Below are 18,152 nucleotides of genomic sequence, written 5' to 3'. Positions count from 1 at the left end.
AGGGACCTGCAGTAGCGCCGCCGCCGCTGCCGCCCGGGCCGAGCCGCCGCTCGGAGCGAGGCCTCCCCCGCGGGAGGCGGAGGAGGAGCCGGCGCGGCCCCCTCCGGCAGGGCCGCCGCGGCCTCCGCGCTGCCGCCGCCGCTGCCGCGCGGCTCCAGGTGGCCCCGGACCAAGGTGACACCCGGCCGGCCCCCGCCCCGGGGCCACCTGCCCCCGCGGCCCGCGCAGACCTTCTTCGCACCGCGCAGCCGGCGGCGAGCGAGCGGCGGCGATGAACCCGGTGAATGCCACTGCTCTCTACGTGTCCGCGAGCCGCCTGGTGCTCAACTACGACCCGGCGGACCCCCAGTCCTTTTCCGAGATTAACAAGCTCCTGCCCTACTTCAGGCAGTCCCTCTCCTGCTGCGTGTGCGGTGAGGATCTTTCTTTTGTTCCTGCACAATGAGCCTCCCCGGGGCTCCCGCACGGCCCTGGGCCCGCACCGGGGCTGCCTCGGCCTCGCCTCGCCCGGCCCGCTCCGGGGCAGCTCCCGGCAAAGTTTGCGGGGCCCGGAGTCCCCGGTGCCGCGGCCGCCGGGGGGGCGGCTCGGCGCTCGGGAGCGGCGGAGTGGGAACTGCCCGGGCTAAACCCGCCCCCGGCGCGGGGCAGCCGCGGGCAGGGCCGGTCACAAGGGCAGGGAGGCGGCAGGGGCTGTGTCTCAGCAGCCGCGCACGCTGCCAAGGCGGTGGCGGCGCGGAGAGAGTGTTTGCCTCAGAATGCAGCGCTTTATTATGATCACTGCTTCACCGGGGGTACGGCAGTTGTCAGTGGTTATTGAAATACCCCGGTGTAGTGGAGTTAATCGCTTTAAAAAAGCGATTACTAAGAGCGAGTGTGGTAAAAGATACCCCAAACGATATACAGACCGTAGAGGCAGGGGAAGAGGAACTTCGTAATTTTTTTCCCCCTCCTTGAAATGTAAACAATAAGTAATTCCGATTGAAAGCCAGGAAACAATAATTGATTTTGGGTTTTTTTGTCCCTGGTAGATAAATGTTCTGTAACGATAATTACCGTAAATAGCAAACAGGCTGGAAGTCTGCTGGGCTTTCCCCACTCCTGTTCCCCAGAAAAGAACGTTCTGTGTGCTGTGGGCAAAGGCAGTATCCGGAATTTCGGTGTTACAGGCTGGGGAATACTGGGAAGGAATTGCATTCTGCTGTGTTTACGGAGTGGGGGCATGTGTCTGTTCCTGGGAGGAAGCTCTTGAATAAGCTGTTAGGTTTCCTTGAACTTCCCTTTGAAGCCTTGGTCAGTGTCGGGAGGGGGCTCTGACCTGTTAGACTTCTTGGTTGTTAATTTTTTTAAATCTCCTTTTTTCCCTCTGGTAGTTTTAAGTCCTGCCCTGTTTGTGTTTGTGTTTTCCTGACAGAGTGGTTTTATGTTCGCTGTGTTTGTCGATACCGATGTGTGTGTTACACTGGATTTGAATTGAATTACTGAGGTTTAGAAAGTTAAATATTTTATTTATTTGCAGGATCAGGATTTAACTGTTGAGAGGGCTAAAGTAGCGTTAGATGCTTCCTATCCTCTCGCTATTGGCTCCTCCCACTTAAAGTCTTTGAAAATAGAGATCTGTTTGCACTGGGAAAGAGGGAGCCCGTTCCCAGGATCTCTGCATCGTCATTTCCTGAAGTAATTTGTCTTAAGGATTTTTCCTCATGGAATCCCGATGGTAGAGATGATGCATCTCTGCTTTTTATTCTTTATCACCTTAGGCCCGATTGAGTCCAACTCCATTTGTGCTTTCTTCCCATAAATTCCTCCTGCTTTTGGTCACTCACCAGACTGCTTTTGCCAGAAAGTATGCAAATATCGTTCTGATTTTATTTAATAAGATATTTGCATTGCTGTGCTTTCTCCACTTTAGGCCTGGTCTTCTGAAATGTGTTCTCTGTTCTCCTTGCCTTGCCTTCTTCCCTTCTTGGCCTTTTGCAGTCTTAGTTTTACACTCTGTGCTGTTGAAATTGTCTCTTTTTAATTTGTCCCTGCCCAAATTCCTGAGCTTTCCCCCACCCCCATTCTTCAGCTTTTCTTGCTTGGTTTTTCTGTCACTCTGTTTTGTAAAGCAAACTAGGTTTTTAGTTTGTTTTCTTCTATTTCCTTGTGCCTCCATGGATATTCCTAATTTAAAACTACATTTTGTTGGTTCTGCTTTCTCTCTTGTCCCTTTATTTTCTTAGAATATTAGTATCATTCCTTTGGTGTATGTTTTTTTTTTCTACTGTGGCCAGCTTTCAGATAACTGTAGCTGCTGTTTATTTGAAATATTTTGCTTACAGCTGATTAACCAGTCTTATCTGTGCCTCCTGGACTCTTGTTTGTGGTGTGTCAGTATGCAGGGGCCTCAGTAAATTCCACACTCTCTGTGAAGCCATGCAGTAAAACAGAGTTTCTCAGGTGTCTGTCTAGGGCCTGAGGTGGCCATGGGGGAGTGGGCCTGCCCCACACAGAACTGCTCACTCTGGTGTTCCCAGTGTCACAGATCTACACTTCAGACTGGTAAAGGCCAGTCCATCTTTTACTCTCTTGCTTTTTGTGTTCTTTCCTCTTAGTGCTAAGAGCTGTTAGACCTTTTACACCTTCTGAATGTTTAAGGTCGTTAAACCCTGTACAACCATCAAAGCCTTTTTAGCTTTGGTGTTTTAAAAGGTAAAAGTCTAATTACTGAAGTAAAAGCTACATTGAGAGATGATGACAGTGAGCACTATGAGCACCCAGAACTCTGCCAGAATCCCAGAATATTCTGAGTTGGAAGGGACCCACAAGGGCCATGGCATGTTAGTGAATGGCCCATGGAGGGACTGAACACACAACCTTGGTGTTCTCAGCAGGCTGCTCTGACCAGCTGAGTTAACTGTGCACTGTGGGTTTGGGTTGGCTTTTTTGTTTTAATACTTGATAGCTTTTCTGATGCTCACTTCCTGCTGGCTCTGGGTCCATGGGCACGGAACTTGGAATGTCTGGTGCTTTCCTTGCACAGATCTTGTAAAGATCTGAGTGCTTTGTTAGAGAAATGCTGCAGGAAGTATCAGTAGTGGTTAAAGTCTCAAGTGCTGGACTTCTAGGAATTCCCTTGGGAAGCTGCTCCACAAATCAGTGCTCCTTATGTCATCAGCTTTTTCTCTGTGTAATCTCTCTTGAGTGCATTCTGTAATGCTTTGTTGTGCTGTAGGTATTAATTCCATAGTCCAGATTGTCCCTTTAATTTTAGGGAACTGTTTTTAGGAGAAATGAGTGCTAGCTACATAAATCAGCTAACATTCCTGGGCTTCCACTGTGCTCCCAAAGCACAAGGCATAAGCCAGCTCATTTCCTTGTGATCCCATAGTCTTTTACACCAGCTCACATAGCAGGGGGTGGCAGAAGTTTTTGGACCCACGTAATTATGAAGTTCTAATTAAAGCTCTGATTTCAGATTCAGATTGGCACACATGGAGTTGCAGCAGTAGAAAGCCAAAATGTAAATACAGTATGTCAGTGCAAGTCAGCTGAATCAGTTCTGGGTGGATTCAAGGTCTCCCTCTGCCTCATGATGGGTGATAAGGGTTCAGTTCTGTAGCTGGAACAGCCGTGTGTGTATTTCTAGGATTTCAGTGTGATCATGTGACAGTTTCCTGGACAGTGCTGTAGGTAATACATCATCCTTTTATAGGGATGTATAAGAGAATATTTCCTAGAGCTTTTAAAACTTGAAAATAACTGCTCCCAAGTGTGCATTAGGCAGAAGGGCTGTGCCTTGTGTGTTTTGAGAATGTGAAATACAAGTTTCAGCCTCTGGAATAAAGTGATTATTATATAATTGCATGATAATACACATTTTGTTTAAAAATAGCATAGTAGAATTTATGCAACAAACTTCTGTGTTTTAAAGGTGCTGTCTGTTGGGATAAACATCTTAGCAGTGCCATTCTCTGGCTCAGGTACCATTCAGGTAACTGCAAATCATTGGTCTTTTCAACATTAAGAGCCTTCTCTTAAATTCTTGTAAGAGTTGAAATGCTTGTAAGAGATAGGATTGCCAGTCAGAACAGCTTAGCTTTTTATCCATAGAAATCTTCATTATGGAATCTCTGAAAGATATTTCAAAGGTATGTGAAAGATGGGTATTGCTGTTGGAGAGAGTTCTTGGAAGTTGGCAGGGCTGCAGAACAACGTTTTATGCTTGGCCAGGAACCCATATGGTGCTGGGAAATACAGGATGAGAATACAGTTCTTGTCTTAAACATCCTGTAATCCCAGTAAGGGGATGTGAGACAACATGTGGCTTTAGGGAGATTAGGGGGGAGGAACAAAGAAACCCATGGCAACAGGGACTGGTACCTCACAGAGCCCCATCCGGTGTTCTGAGGCAGCCCTTGATGATTTTAGCCAGGGGGTTGAAGGCTCAGTGCTGCAGTTGCATTGTGGAAGCAACTCCCAAGCATGGACAATGGCATGGATTGCCTAGAAAGTAAAATACAAACGATTAACTTCTGTTTTTCTATACAAAGATTAGTGTAAGGATGTTCTTTCCCTCCTGCTCTTGTGTAAAAGCAATAGCCTGGTTTGAGAGTTTTATACTGCCAAAGTTGAATGGAGTGTATAATATAATTATATATTGTAATCAATTACACTTGGCACTAGACATGAAATGTCTCCATAGTTGGTGGGATACATTTGTGTAAAATTTTCCACTTTGTGCCATTCTGCCCATGTGAAGGCTTCTCCTCCTCTTCCTCTCCTCTCTCTGAGGTAATTCTCCTTTGCTTCTGCAGTTCCTGTGTCCCCCAGTGCCCTTCCCTGGTCAGCAGCTCTTGGGGTGTGGTTCCAGGTCCCAGGCAGAGCTCTGGGCTGCACTCTGTCCCTGGGAACTGGGCCTGGACAGTTGGGCTGAACTTCCCTCAAAGGGGAGATACTTGAGTGAGACCTAAACAGATGGAAACTTCCTGGAAAATTCAGTTTCCTGTCACAGACATGGAATAAGGGAGATGAAACAAATTCCCATTCTAATAAAACTTAATTATATGGATGAGACTGTAGTTTCCATTTGGGATGTGAGCCATGGCTAAGTCGAGCTTGGATAACAGAGTGTTAGAGTGAAAAAAACATGAGTTTTTAAAGTTTTGTGATGGAAAAGTTTAGCTTAGGACTTCTTCTTGTCCATTCTTCCTAGGCTGAGGAGAGTGAAGGCTGATTAATGACCTGTGCTGCCAGGTCAGAGCTGCCTTTTATGTTTGAAAATTGGTCTGGTTCTGTGGGGTTTTTTAGGTATTTTCTCCATTGACATTTTCTTCTTTCCTCTGTTTTCAGTTATGAGAAATACTGTAAACAAAACTACTAGTAGTTTTTAAAAGTTTGTGATTTTTCCCCTTTAAAATGGTCATGAATGGTTGCCAAAACACTTCTGAATTTGTGGAGAATGTGAAAAATAATCAGCATCTCCAAAACAACCATCAGAGAACATGGACTAGGGGACTAAGTACCTATCACATACCTTCTGCTACAGGTACTCTGTTTGTGCCTGGTCTGAGGAGCAGTTGTCTATAAAATGCCCAATCACACATCTCTGTATACACCAATTTTTACTCAAGAACATGTTGGGTGATTTCCTCTTAAAATCTCCCTACTCAACTTCGTTTCCTTTTCCTGTTTTCAAACCCTGTGTGTGACTCCAGGGAGAACTGCTTTGTCAAGGTTGTCTGCATTGTACTGCAGAAGTTTTGATAACAGAAAGTTCTGCCAGTAGAATTTAAATTTGTTTCTAAACTAAAAATACTTCTCTGCCTTAGAGGAAAATTGAGTAGGAAGAGAAGTAGCTGTGGTCCCCTCGGTGGCAGCTGGGTGCCTGTCACTTCCAAAGAGAGTTGCAGTGCTGTCTTTGCTGGGATTGGAGAGGAGTGCTCGTGTTTGAGGAGCTGGGAGGTGATGGATGGCCTTGGTGGTGCCTGAGGATATTGATTAAAGCGATTGTGTTCCCGAGTGTTTAGAGAGGAGTTAACGTGTTGCCAGGAGGCATCTTTATTGGGATGGCTGAGCTCTGCCGGCCCTGGGCAGGGAGCACTCCAGCACACCTTCCTGTGCCTCTGTTTGCTTTGCTACCTAAGATTTACAGTCATGCCTCTCAATACGGACTGAGCGTTCCTAGATGTCCTGTTGGAGCCTTTAGTATGGCCAGAAAACATTCCCTGGGGCTGGGCAATGACTTGGGAGGTGATGGCAGTACAGCCTTTGCTGAGCACGGTGCTTTGCAGGAGCACAGATTTCCCGCTCTCCTGGAGGAATTGCAGTGATGTAATTCGGTATTCCGGGTCTCCTGAGCGTGCCCACGGCTGGCTCCCTCTGCACTGTGCCCTTGGAGAGCACACTTCACTCTGAGATCCTGATGTTCCAGCATTTTTGTTTGGTGTGGAAAAATTGTTTTCATTACTTTTTGTTTGCTCGGGGAATGTGATGAACTTGATCTATAACTTCCAAAGGCAAGTTCTAACTCTTGTGAGTGTTTCTGCAGCTTAGAAACATGTTCTTATTTTATACCCATAGGAGAAATGTTAACTTTCATATTTGAAAAGTCTCAAAATACAGCAATCTTGACTTTTGGAAAACATCATTATGTGAAAATTTTACACTGCATGGTGAAAAAGATTAATTTATCCATCTTCTTAAAGCCTCAGAGTTTGAACTTTATCACCTAGTTTGTCAAAAATACATTTAGATTTTTTCCAGAGATTTTGTAAACACAAGGACTTTCAAACAGAACTATAACTTTGACATAGGACTTAGTAAAAATGTTCTGTTGTTTCTTATGTGGAGGATGGACTCAAGGCAGTCAGTCCCTTCTGCAATTTTATAATGCAATTTGTTGTCGTTTTTTCCCTTGAACTTTAGCTAAATAGGTTAACTGTATTTCTCCAAATATGAAGAAAAATAGTCTAACTGTCTTCTGATCATGGTTAATTTGGGTTCCCATGGTGTTCAGGCAACAACAGTGCAGTTTTTATTTTGTCAGAGAGTTAAACAAACATTAATTCATTAGTCACAACTGTCCCTATATGAGGGTAATAATGTCATTAGCAATTTTTTCATAGTTGTGTGTTCATGGAGGATGTGCAGAAATATTCAGTAGCCAGCAAAATATTTTCTCTGATAAAAGTATTTTTAGTTGATTTGGTGGGGTTTTTTTAGTGCTTTTTTTTGTGTCCCCCACATTTCCATTACACCCAGCAGGGAATTCAGAAGTGTTTGTGGATGTCTTGGTCAAATTCTGGTGGTGTGGTTGGGGTGATCTAAGGGCAGGGTGGTGTTTGCAGGAAGAAATAATTTCTCCTAGTTCACTGGGAAACTCTCATTGTTTCTCAGAGATCTGCGCTGGGAGTCTTGGGGAACTTTTTTTTTTTTTTTCCTACTTTTTGGCTGAATTGAACAATTTCTCTGTACAGAACCTTGTGTCAAAGCCCTTGGAAGGATCACACGTCCGTAGTGTTGTGAACTGCCCTTAGCTCCACACCATGTTCTGGAGCTGTGGGTTCAGAGCTGTGCCCTGGAATATTGCAAAGATGTGGTTGTGTCTCAGCTAAGAGCATGGTGCTCTGCTCGTTTTGGGATGTGCTTTGGGAATGCTGTGCAGTGGGTGGGACACCTGGGGGACAGGGGATCCAGCAGGTTTCACTGAGAGGAGCTGCCCAGCATTTTACTACCTGAGACAGCTGCTAGGGCAGGGGTGGGACAGACATCAGTCTGGGGAATCTGGCTCCTGACTTTGGTGCAGTTTTGGTGAAATGCATCAAATCCAACATGGTCCAGCCTACCCTGAGTGTAGGTCTGGAAGTGGGGGGTGTTAGGGCTTGGGGTCTGTGAGACCTTTCTCTGCTGTCATGTCCATGCACTAATCTCTGTGAGTCGGAATGTATTCAGTTTTCTTGTTTTCGAGGAAGTACCCAGATCTCCCACCCCTCTAAAACAGATCCCACACATTTGTTGTATTCCTCTGCAGATGGCTGACAGACCTTTTTGCTGCTCATCATATGCCTGCCTGTCTGTCGTCAGATAGTTTTGCAAATAGAGCTTTTTGGGGGTTTATCCAACTCGGGAAACACTGCTTTTGTGAGGGTATTTTCTGTTGTGTTTTGCCTTAAAGCCTCGTTGAGCTGCTGCTCATTCTTCAGTGGGCTCCAGCTGATCATTTCTTGGGTGAGAAGATGCTGTGTGGAGTGGCAGGGAGCAGTTCAGGGGAGGTGGTGGGGAGAGCAGGGCTTTTCCTTCCCATGGTGCTGCAGCTGAAGCTCTGGAGCTGCAGGTTGAGGGGTGGCTGAGCACAAACCCCTGAGCAGTGGTGTCACAGTCTGTGAGATCCAGCTCCTGTCCTTCAGGAGCTCCCGAGCTCTGAAGCTTGGATAAGTTGTTGGAGCTTTCTGGCTGTTGCTAATTATTTTAGTAGAAACAATCAGATGATGTTTAATCCCAAAATGAAAAGGCTGACAGTATAGCAGTGCAACTGTCAAAGCTCCACCTGTGGATGTGACTTTGGAGTCCTTGGCAAGTAGAAGTCTGTGTGTGAAACCTCAGATGGGTAGAGCTTCCTGTTCCTCAGAGCTTGGTAGAGGCTCAGCATTTCTGTTTCTGTAGTCGTGGTTTAAAAATAAGCTGGTGCTCCCTGTGCTGTTTGATGGGCACAGATTGGTGGGTGAGCTGCCCTCTCTTCCTGTGTCCCATGGCTGCCCCAAGTGCTGGCCGAGCACCAGAGCACTTCTGGTGATCCCAGTGCAGCCAGGATGAACCCCAGGGATACATTTGTATTTGTAAAAACAAATTGACTTATATTTTTCTATTTTACTTCATGAAATAAAGATTTAATAATGAAATAATTCTTAAGACTTTGGGTAGTTGGAAAATCCAAGATAGTTTTCAGTGATTAATGTTCCAGTAGTATTTCCAAGGACACTAAATTAGATATTTGTGTTTAACCTTTCCTGCCTTTGCTGAAGATAGTTGAGACTAGCTGGAGGTATTCTTCCCAGTGAATTACATCCATTGGGAGCATATTTGCTGGGTACAGACACCTAACAATTGTTTTGATTCCCAATTCTTCTCCTCCCTTTGGTCTTGGAGACACAATTTGCAGATGCTTCCCCTTGTCCCTGCAGCTGTGAAATAATGCTCATTAAGGACCACAGCAGGAAGTATTCCATGTGGTTTAAGTGACCTCCCTCCATCTCCTGGGACAGCCTTTCCAGATCAGCTGGGATGTTTGGTAAATAATATATTAAAAGTTTTTCCTCTGTATATGCTCCTCATTAATTGTAAGTGCTTATATTAACAAATGTATTTAGTCAACCTTTCTGAAATCAGGATAGTTAAGAGCTGATGTGGAAGGAAAGTCTTGGATTGGAGGCTTTGTAAGAACACAGTTTTGCTTTTGGTGTATTGATAAACCCCTTAGAAAAGAGAGTGAGTAAGAACAGAGCAGGGTTCAGTAACACCAAGCTACACAGGGCTGTGAAACTGAGGGTCTGCAATGAGTAATTGTGGAAGGGCCTAATGAAGGTGAGTGGCTGCACAATAAAATGAAAAATTACATTTAGCTTAGAGAAATACTAAATTATAAGCATGGAAAAATATTAACTTCAGGGCCCATAGTGTTTATATCTTGGAGATCTGTAGAATTTTTTAAATCTCTAGAGAGGGGCAGCACTGATGGCCACCAGGCAAAAGTGAGATCTTGGCCTTGCAAAACCTTGAGGTTCCAAAAAGGCTCAGGTGCTGTTTGTGGGACAGTGCTGCTGACTTAGTGCCCCTCCCTGAGTATTACAAGTAATGAAACACAATTTTATGGGAAATTAGCATCTCATGGTTGACATTTTTTTTAAACTTGTCAGTATTAAGACTGAGGAGAGTGATAGTGCCACAGAATCCATACAAGAGAGAAACTTTGAAGAATGAATATTCAATGAGAAATGAGTTGAAACAGAAAACATTCCCACAGCTCAGGCATTTCTAATGTCTCTCCAGTGTAGGTTGCCTGGCATTTACTGGGAGTAGAACTTGCTCTGTTCTTCCTGGCAGTGAGAGCATGTGAAGTGTTTTGTCTTGTCAGTCCGTCTGGTTTTTCCCTCAAAGCCTCCAGAAATTTAAATTTTCCTGTATCCTCTTTTAGCATTTGTACTTATTCAGGAGTTTCAGCCAAATTTATTTTGGGAGAAATAAAACACACTGTTGGTGATGCCTTTTTTAAAAATCTAATTAAAAGTTAAGGCTGTATCTTGTTATTTGTTGCCATTTCTGAAGTATTTTAGTTCTGTAAAGCATCATAACTCAGCCTTACTGTCCTAAGGAGTCAAGAGAGGCTATTGGTGGAAGAGGAGTGCACCTAGCTGCTTTGTGTCATTAATTAATTGTGAATTAATTAATACTGGTGGCTTTTGGCCCTGAGAGCACTGTAGTTCCAAGGCTCTGAAATGTCTGCACCAGCCCAGGGCACAGCTCCTGCTGGTCCTGTTGGACTCAGGATTCAGGGGGCTGGGCCATTGTTGGGGAACTCTCTGCTGAAGGACGGAACTTCTTCGAGGAGCTGGGGGGAGTTAAAGTTTTGATGGGAATTAAAGTTTTCAGGGAGCTTTTCTCCTGAAATCAAGTTCCATCTTAGGACCACAATGGCCACCTCTGCCTGTGTTGTTTATGTTGTGTCATTTCAAGGGAACTTGGGAAAAACCCCAATAATTTCCCCTGCAGGTTGGACTGTGTGACGCTTCATGTTCCATCTGTTGGTTTAAAAACCTTCCCAGCTTGATGTGATGAGTGCTTTGTCTTCTCCTGGTGGGGTCTTGTCACACTGTCACACAGGGCAGGGCTCATTCTGTGCCACCTGCCAGCTTGCTGAACAACTGGATTTCTCTCTATTTATTAAAAATTACTGTGTAATGCCAACCTGAGCACTGACTCCTGTGATTTGTTGCTCAAAACCCAGTTTACATCAAGCCACACCCACTGAATGATGGCTCAGGTGTTTGGCTGGGAGCAGCCCCTTCCCAAAGAGGGATCAGGGAATGCAGGGAAAAGGGATCAGAGAATTGAGCAATGAGAGAAAATACCTTTGATATTTTGGGGGTTTTATCCCAGTCTGATTTGATACATGCACTTTGCTTCCTCTTCCCAAGTTGTTTAATTTTATTCACTTGTTGCAGCAGATTGTTTTCACTTTGGAAAAGCTGGGTGGGAATTCCCTGATGGCTGTAACTCATCCAGCAGAGGCTCCTTATGAGAGAAAGGTCTGATCAAAGCTGAGAATGTGCTGCTGGGAGGGGAGGGAGGCTTGTTGCTGGGGATGACTATAGATACTCTGCAATTTAATTTAGGAGATGGAATATCTTTCTGGCCTAGAGCTGCCTGGAAATAGCAAAGCAATACTGTCACTTTCTGGATATAGGAACTAGTTGGATTGCTTCTATACAGAACTTGGTTTCACTTGTTCTTTCATATTTTATCCTTAGGTAATATTTGAGTTGTTCTTAAGGAAAACCTAAACCATTCTTCCAGGTTTTTACAGTTTTGGGGATCTGCAGACAAAACCTTCCAGACTGTCAGTGCTGGAGGTCTGAAACTTTCTGGGCTGTCAGGGGTGTGTTGGTTCCTTTAGTAGCTGATTTGTATTAGCTTTTATTCTAAACAGTAAAATACTGAAAAAAATTCTTTATTCTGATAGCTTCACTAAATGCTAAATGAAAAATAACACAAAATCTGCTGTGTCTTCTTCCCTTTAGGGGTGGATATTTCATCATTTTTACATTCCTTTCAGAGTTTTCCTTCTCTCTGCTCTGTTCCATTTGTTTTTACTAATTCCATTAAAATCTTTGCAGTAAGTTATTGTGGTAGTTTATTACTTTTGGTAAATCCATAGAAATCTTGTGTGTTCTGTAAGTTTCTGTGGACAAAGCTGAAGGGGAGAAGGCAATCAGTGTTGTAGTTGAGAATGTTTCTAAAGGCTGCAGCACACAATAAGTTGTGGCGTGCTGGTTTTCTTCTAATTTTATCTATTGTTTTAAAACAGGTTGGCAGCTGTGAGAATATGTACAGGCAGTTGTTTGGATGGGATGTTTTCTTGTGAATAACTCAACTTTTTGAGTAACTTTTTTTGATAGTACAAAAAAATTCATCCAATAATGTCCCGGAAACCTGCCTTAAGTCCATTGTAATCTTCCTCTTCCTTTTTCTCGTAGGAAATTTGCTACAAGACCCTATTGCTCCTACTAACTCCAATTGTCAGCATTATGTCTGCAAAACGTGTAAAGGCAAGAAGATGATGATGAAGCCCTCGTGTAGCTGGTGCAAGGACTACGAGCAGTTTGAGGAGAACAAGCAGCTGAGCATCCTGGTGAACTGCTACAAGAAGCTGTGTGAGTACATCACACAGACGCCGCTGGCCCGGGACATCATCCAGGCCGTGGATTGCTCTGCAGACCTGCTGGCTCTGCTCAAGGATGGGGCACCGCTCCACGAGGAGACCGAGAAGTCCTCGGATGCAGCCCTGGCTCTGTGTCTGACGCATTCCCCGGTCCCTTCCACCTCGGAGCTGGCGACGGACGCGCCGGGGGGGTTCACGGCGCTGCCTGAGAGCACCCCCAGCCTGGACCTGCGGGGCTCTGTCATCAACGGGCTGCCCCCCTGCAACGGGCTGTCGGTGGAGAAGCTGGGCGTGAGCATCCCCTCTCCCGAGCACGCCAGCGCCATCGATGTGTGCAGCACCGGGGATTACATCAAAACGGAGGACATCCCCGGCAGCCTGCAGCCCGTGTGTGACACCGTGGCCACCAGCGACCTGTGCCCCGCGGGCATCGACATCTGTGGCTTCAGTGAGGACATCAAGCCGGGCGGGTCGCTGCTGCTCAGCGTCGAGGAGGTGCTGCGCAGCCTGGAGACCGTGTCCAGCGGCGAGGTGTGCGACTCCAACCTGCAGCCCGCCTTGGAGGCAAACATGGCCAACGGCCCCTTCCTGCAGCTCTCCCCCCCTCCCCTCAGCCATAACATTTTCATGTCCACAGATGCTTCTCCTCACGGGCTCTCCTGCACGGCGGCCACGCCCAAGGTGGTGAAGCTGAACAGGAAGCGCTCTCGCTCCGAAAGCGACAGTGAGAAGGTTCAGCCTCTGCCCATCTCCAGCATCATCTGCGGCCCGACGCTGGGAGCATCGGCTCCAGTGACAGTCAAACAGGAAAATAAAATGTCTTTGCAGCCTATTGCGACTGTACCTAATGGAGGAACTACTCCCAAAATCAGTAAAACTGTGCTCCTGTCTAACAAAAGCGTGAAAAAGAACTTAGAACACGCCCCTAAGAAATCCCACCCGAAAGCCAAACCAGGGGTGCTGAAAACAAAAGACAAGGCAAAGGAGAAAGTTCCCAGCAGTAACGTTATGCCAGGAAGCCCAACAAAAACTGTGTATAAAAAGCCACAAGAAAAGAAAGGGTGTAAATGTGGTCGTGCCACCCAAAATCCAAGTGTTCTTACATGCCGTGGCCAACGCTGCCCTTGCTACTCTAACCGCAAAGCCTGCCTTGACTGCATATGCCGTGGCTGCCAAAACTCCTACATGGCTAACGGGGAGAAGAAGCTGGAGGCCTTTGCAGTGCCAGAAAAGGCCTTGGAGCAGACTCGGCTTACTTTGGGCATTAATGTGACAAGCATTGCCGTGCGCAATGCCAGCACAAGCACCAGTGTAATCAATGTGACAGGGTCACCAGTAACGACGTTTTTAGCTGCCAGTACACACGATGAGAAAAGTTTGGATGAAGCTATAGACATGAGATATGACTGTTAAACCTTTCTTTCTTTTCCCTGCCATCCGTAGGGGAACTGCTACAGGTTTAAGGCAGCTATGGTTCTGTTTAACTTGCTGGAGCTCCTGCGTTTAGATCACTTGTATCAAGTGTTTTTCATTGCTATGTTCTGTGTATTAGTGTCTGGGAAATAGTTGCAGATAATGGAGGAGTTACCCTAAAACTGTTTTTAGTTCTTACAGCACCTCATAGTTTGAGATGGATTGCTGATGTAAATGATTTTATCACAAGATCTTTTGACAAGGAATATATTGACCTCATTGTACTTGCTCGTGCTTTGTGCTCAGTCAAAGCTTCAGCTTCAGCGTAGCATCCAGATAGTGCATCTCAACTGTGCTAGATGATGGTGTAGAGAAATAATTATTTGATGGGTTACAGTCACCATGAGCAGGAAATGACCTGACATTCCTGTGGGAAAGGCAGCACTGAGCTGGGGGATACACTCCGGAAAGGGTAGGTAGTGGTAATTATGAGAATTGGTTGTGCCCTCTACTGAACATCATACAGTTAAAAAAGATTAATAAATATACTGAGCTGGCAGGCCAAAAGACATCTCAGGCTGCAGGCAAGGCTCAGGAGGGTCGGGTGGATGCAAAGGTTGAGCTCCAGCTTGGATACCCTGTCCTGGTAATGACATCATCATCATCCTTGGGGCTTGTCTTCCTGACACTTCACAGGTCATGTCCCTGCTCAGTTGCCCCTCTGTGCCAGCCCCCTGTGCGTGACAAGTCACTGAGGGGCTGGGCTGGGGCAGAACATCACTGGTAGCCTTCAAAGGCTCAAGTTCTGTTAGCGCTATCCTCTCCCTTTCCCGAGTTCCTGCTGTTTTACTGCTGTTGCTTCTAGGGAAGAGAAGAGGTTTTGTGGGTTACAGGAAGTCCTTGGCTGATTTTCCCCCCTCTGGTGCTGATCAGTGCCCAGGGCTACAGGGAGATGCTGCAGCACTTATCACCACTGGGGGGGTTGTTTGATCAGGTTTGTAACGGAGCCGGGACCCCTCCCACGGAGGGGAGTTCCCGGCTGACAGGCACCTCCCAGCCAGGGCACAGGATCGAGGGCTATCAAAGGTCAAATTTTTGGGGTGTTTGCTAAACAGAATAAGCTATCTATAACTCACTTCACCCTGAACCTGTCTCACTTTTTGCTAAAATGTTGAAAGCAGCTTTTGAAGGTCATTGCTTTTCAACCTGGGCCAAAAGGCTCGAAAATAGAAAAATAACACAAAGTTGTCGAGCTTATCTGGAAAAGTGTTACAGTGAAAAAATTCCTCTTAGGAATTCAGCTTTGTGCAAAAATGGTTGATTTTAGCTCAATCCCTAAATAAAAGTGCAGGCACAAGATTCAGTTGTGCCTTCAGGGCTTCATTGGAAGCCTAAAACGTTGAGATTGCTTTGTGAAAGTAGAAATTCTCCTCTTGGAATGATAGAGCACAACCCGAACATGGGCTGACTCGAACACAAACATTACTGTCTGATTTTGAAGGCCATTCCTGTTTCAGCAGCATGTTAAATAGTGTGTGGATTTTTTAGTTCCTTTCCTGCTTCCATCTCCCCTTTTCCTCAGGCACAGCCCCCGCGGTGCTTTCCAGCCCGGCGCTGGGTGTGCTTTGATTTGGCACAAAGCACGTACAATGACGGTTCCTCACCGAGAAATGAGCAAAACCCTTTGGACACAAATGGCACCTCCTTTTGTTTTGTAGTGTACCATGGTGTCATTTTCTGTGAATGTGGTCAGAGCTTTTTGTTGGTTTTGGTTTGTTTCTCCCCCCGTCTTTTTTGTGGGGTGGGCAGGGTGGGGGGTTAAAGCCATAGGAAGAAAAATGTGATGTACGTGTCCAGTCTGTACTTTTTTGTTTTTGTTTTGCAAGAAGAGTTGAAAAATATTTTTGATAATGAGTAAATGGTGGAAAATGCTTCTTAGTATTCTTGTCTTTATTTGCCAACCCAAGTACCTAAGATCTGTGTTTTTTAGCCCTCATGAGATTTAACGATGTCCTATTAAAATGTATTTAGTTAAACTTGTATGTGATTTTTGTGTTGACCCAGAGGGATCCTACCAGTCTCTAATTTGGTGGTTTGATCGTGACCTACTAATGTAAATCTGTTTATTAGTCCACTACGTGTAAGCAAAGTAGCGACCCGGAGTCTGGGAGTGGCTGCACAGCACGGGTTGTGTCGGAATGCTTTTGCAGAGCTGTTCAGTTTTGCCGAGATTGTTGATGGTACATTTTTAGGACTTTCATTAAATTAAATACAAAGTACCTTTGCTCCAGAAATGTGGGAGTATTTGGAATCTTTACTATCTCACTGCTGCATTCAATGTGGTACCAAAAGTTGGAGAACTTAGGTCAAGAGTGTTTCGGAGCGTCGACAGGAGAGCCCTGATGGTTAATGTAAAACTGCAAATGGTAGATTCAGGTTGTTTCTAAAAACATTTCCTTTTATGCTGCCACATTCTTGAAATGTATATTAAAATTCAAATGGATTTAATAAATGTTAGTTTTCTAATTCTATTTGGCAACTGCTGAAGGCATCAGTGTGGCATATGTTGAACTCACTGTCTAAATACTACTTAGTGTGTTGATGATTAATTCTCTAATTGTTTAAATTAGGGTTGGCTTGGTTTGGTTTCCTTGCCCTCCTGGCTAGTTGTTTGTGAGCTGAGCAATGGAAAGGATCGTCTTGGTGCTGACAGGAATTCCAGCAGCTCCAGTTGGGAAAGCATTCCTTCCACAGCAGCTTCCTGGTTTGGGGTCTTCCTGCCTTGGCCTGGGCAGAGAGCAGGGTGAGAAGCAGTCCAGCACAGCCCACGAGGGACTTGTCCCTGCTGCCCATCCTGAGGAGCTGGAGAGTCACTGGTGGGTGCAGTTCAGTGATTACTGAGCTCCAGCCTGGCCCCAGCTGGGCTGCCCGGAATTCCCGGTGTTCCTCCTGCAGAGCTCTGGATCTGGGGAGCTGCTCTCACTCAGTATTAGCACAGAGGGAGCTGCTTGGGCATTCCTTATAGAGGAAGTGTGTGATATTCCAATTTTCTTCCCAATCCCCTTGAAGGCAGGGATTAACTGACAAACTTTATTAAAACCCTGTAATTTGTAGAGCAGAGTCAAAAAGAAAAAGCAGTTTTTGGTGACATGTAGTGGTACAAAATCCAGTGCTTCTGACTATCCAGATCTGAACATAGTTCTGAACAAGGAGGAGAAACCTTCTGTGCTTCTGTGTGGAATGGAAAGGCTCTTCCCAGGTATCACACATTAAGACGTTAAAAAACATTCAGACACACAGGTCAATTGTCAAAAAAATGTGGCCATTGGTGATAGGGCTTAGAGGGCAGGGTGGAACTCTCAAAGGTTGGATTTGGTGATCATGGGGGTCTTTTCCAACCTTAACAATCCTACAATAAACCAGGGTCTGGGATTAAATCCCAGAGGAGGGGGTACAGGGAGACAAAACATTACCTGCTGGATGTGTTACCTTGTGGCTCTCCCAGCAGGAGCTGTTCTCCCTCCCTGGCTTGTCTGACCACAGTGCAGAGCCAGGGGCACTGGGGCACAGCAGCCTCTCCCTGCAGATGTTCTTCCCTTGCATGGGAGCTGAAAACATTCCCAGGGAACAGCTGCCCTTGGTGCCTTCAGCACAGCCTGGGACTGCCCCTGCCAGCCCCAGCATTCGGTGGTGTCAGAAGAACCTGCAGAGTTACAGAGAACCAAACCCGAAAAGCCTGTTTGCCAAGGCAGGTACTTCTGGCACAGCAGGGAGCTGCTCCCTCAGTGAAACTCCCAGAGCTTCAAGGAACAGATCCCACAGCTGTGACACAGGGATGGTGCAGAGGGTCTGGTGTGACCCAGCACAGAAGCATTTTTTACTGCATGCAAGAAGCACCCCCTCCCCAGATAATTCTTATTTAAATTCTACACAAACCAGTTAGAAAATGATTTTTGATTGTTAAATTGGAGAACTGAAAGGATACAAACAAGCACCTTTGTAAGGATCATTCCAAGCGTTTGGCATAACTGAGGAAATCCCCTCTGAAAGGTAGGTGATGCTCCTTCCAGTATTACCAAGAACATCACAGGCAGATCTTTGGTCTTAACTATTTAAATTTAGAAATTGAAGTGACTTTGATACCCTAAAGAAACTCACCAAAAGGTGACTGTTCCATAGACACATTTAGGCACCCCTTGATGAAGCAATACAGGAGCAACACACTGCACAAACTCTGCTTGAGCATTTGCATATAGGTAAATTAGAAAAGGCATTACTAGTTTTCTCTTTCTTTTTACTTCTTTTTTCTTTTCCTTGTTCATTC

At 45.6% G+C, this 18,152-nt stretch overlaps 1 protein-coding gene across 1 annotated transcript; it reads left to right on the top strand.

Annotated features, from left to right (window-relative positions):
* Positions 1–119: 119 nt before the first annotated feature.
* MSL2 (MSL complex subunit 2) lies at positions 120–16,359 on the top strand. Its single transcript, XM_059855153.1, has 2 exons — positions 120–413; positions 12,231–16,359. The coding sequence occupies exons 1-2, from the start codon at positions 272–274 to the stop codon at positions 13,826–13,828; spliced, it is 1,740 nt and encodes a 579-aa protein (XP_059711136.1). The 5' UTR covers positions 120–271; the 3' UTR covers positions 13,829–16,359.
* Positions 16,360–18,152: the final 1,793 nt, after the last annotated feature.

The sequence above is a fragment of the Haemorhous mexicanus genome, chromosome 10, assembly GCF_027477595.1.
Source record: "Haemorhous mexicanus isolate bHaeMex1 chromosome 10, bHaeMex1.pri, whole genome shotgun sequence".
NCBI lineage: Eukaryota > Metazoa > Chordata > Aves > Passeriformes > Fringillidae > Haemorhous > Haemorhous mexicanus.
The sequence above is the reverse complement of the archived record's forward strand: the minus strand, read 5'-3'. Positions and strand labels throughout refer to the sequence as shown.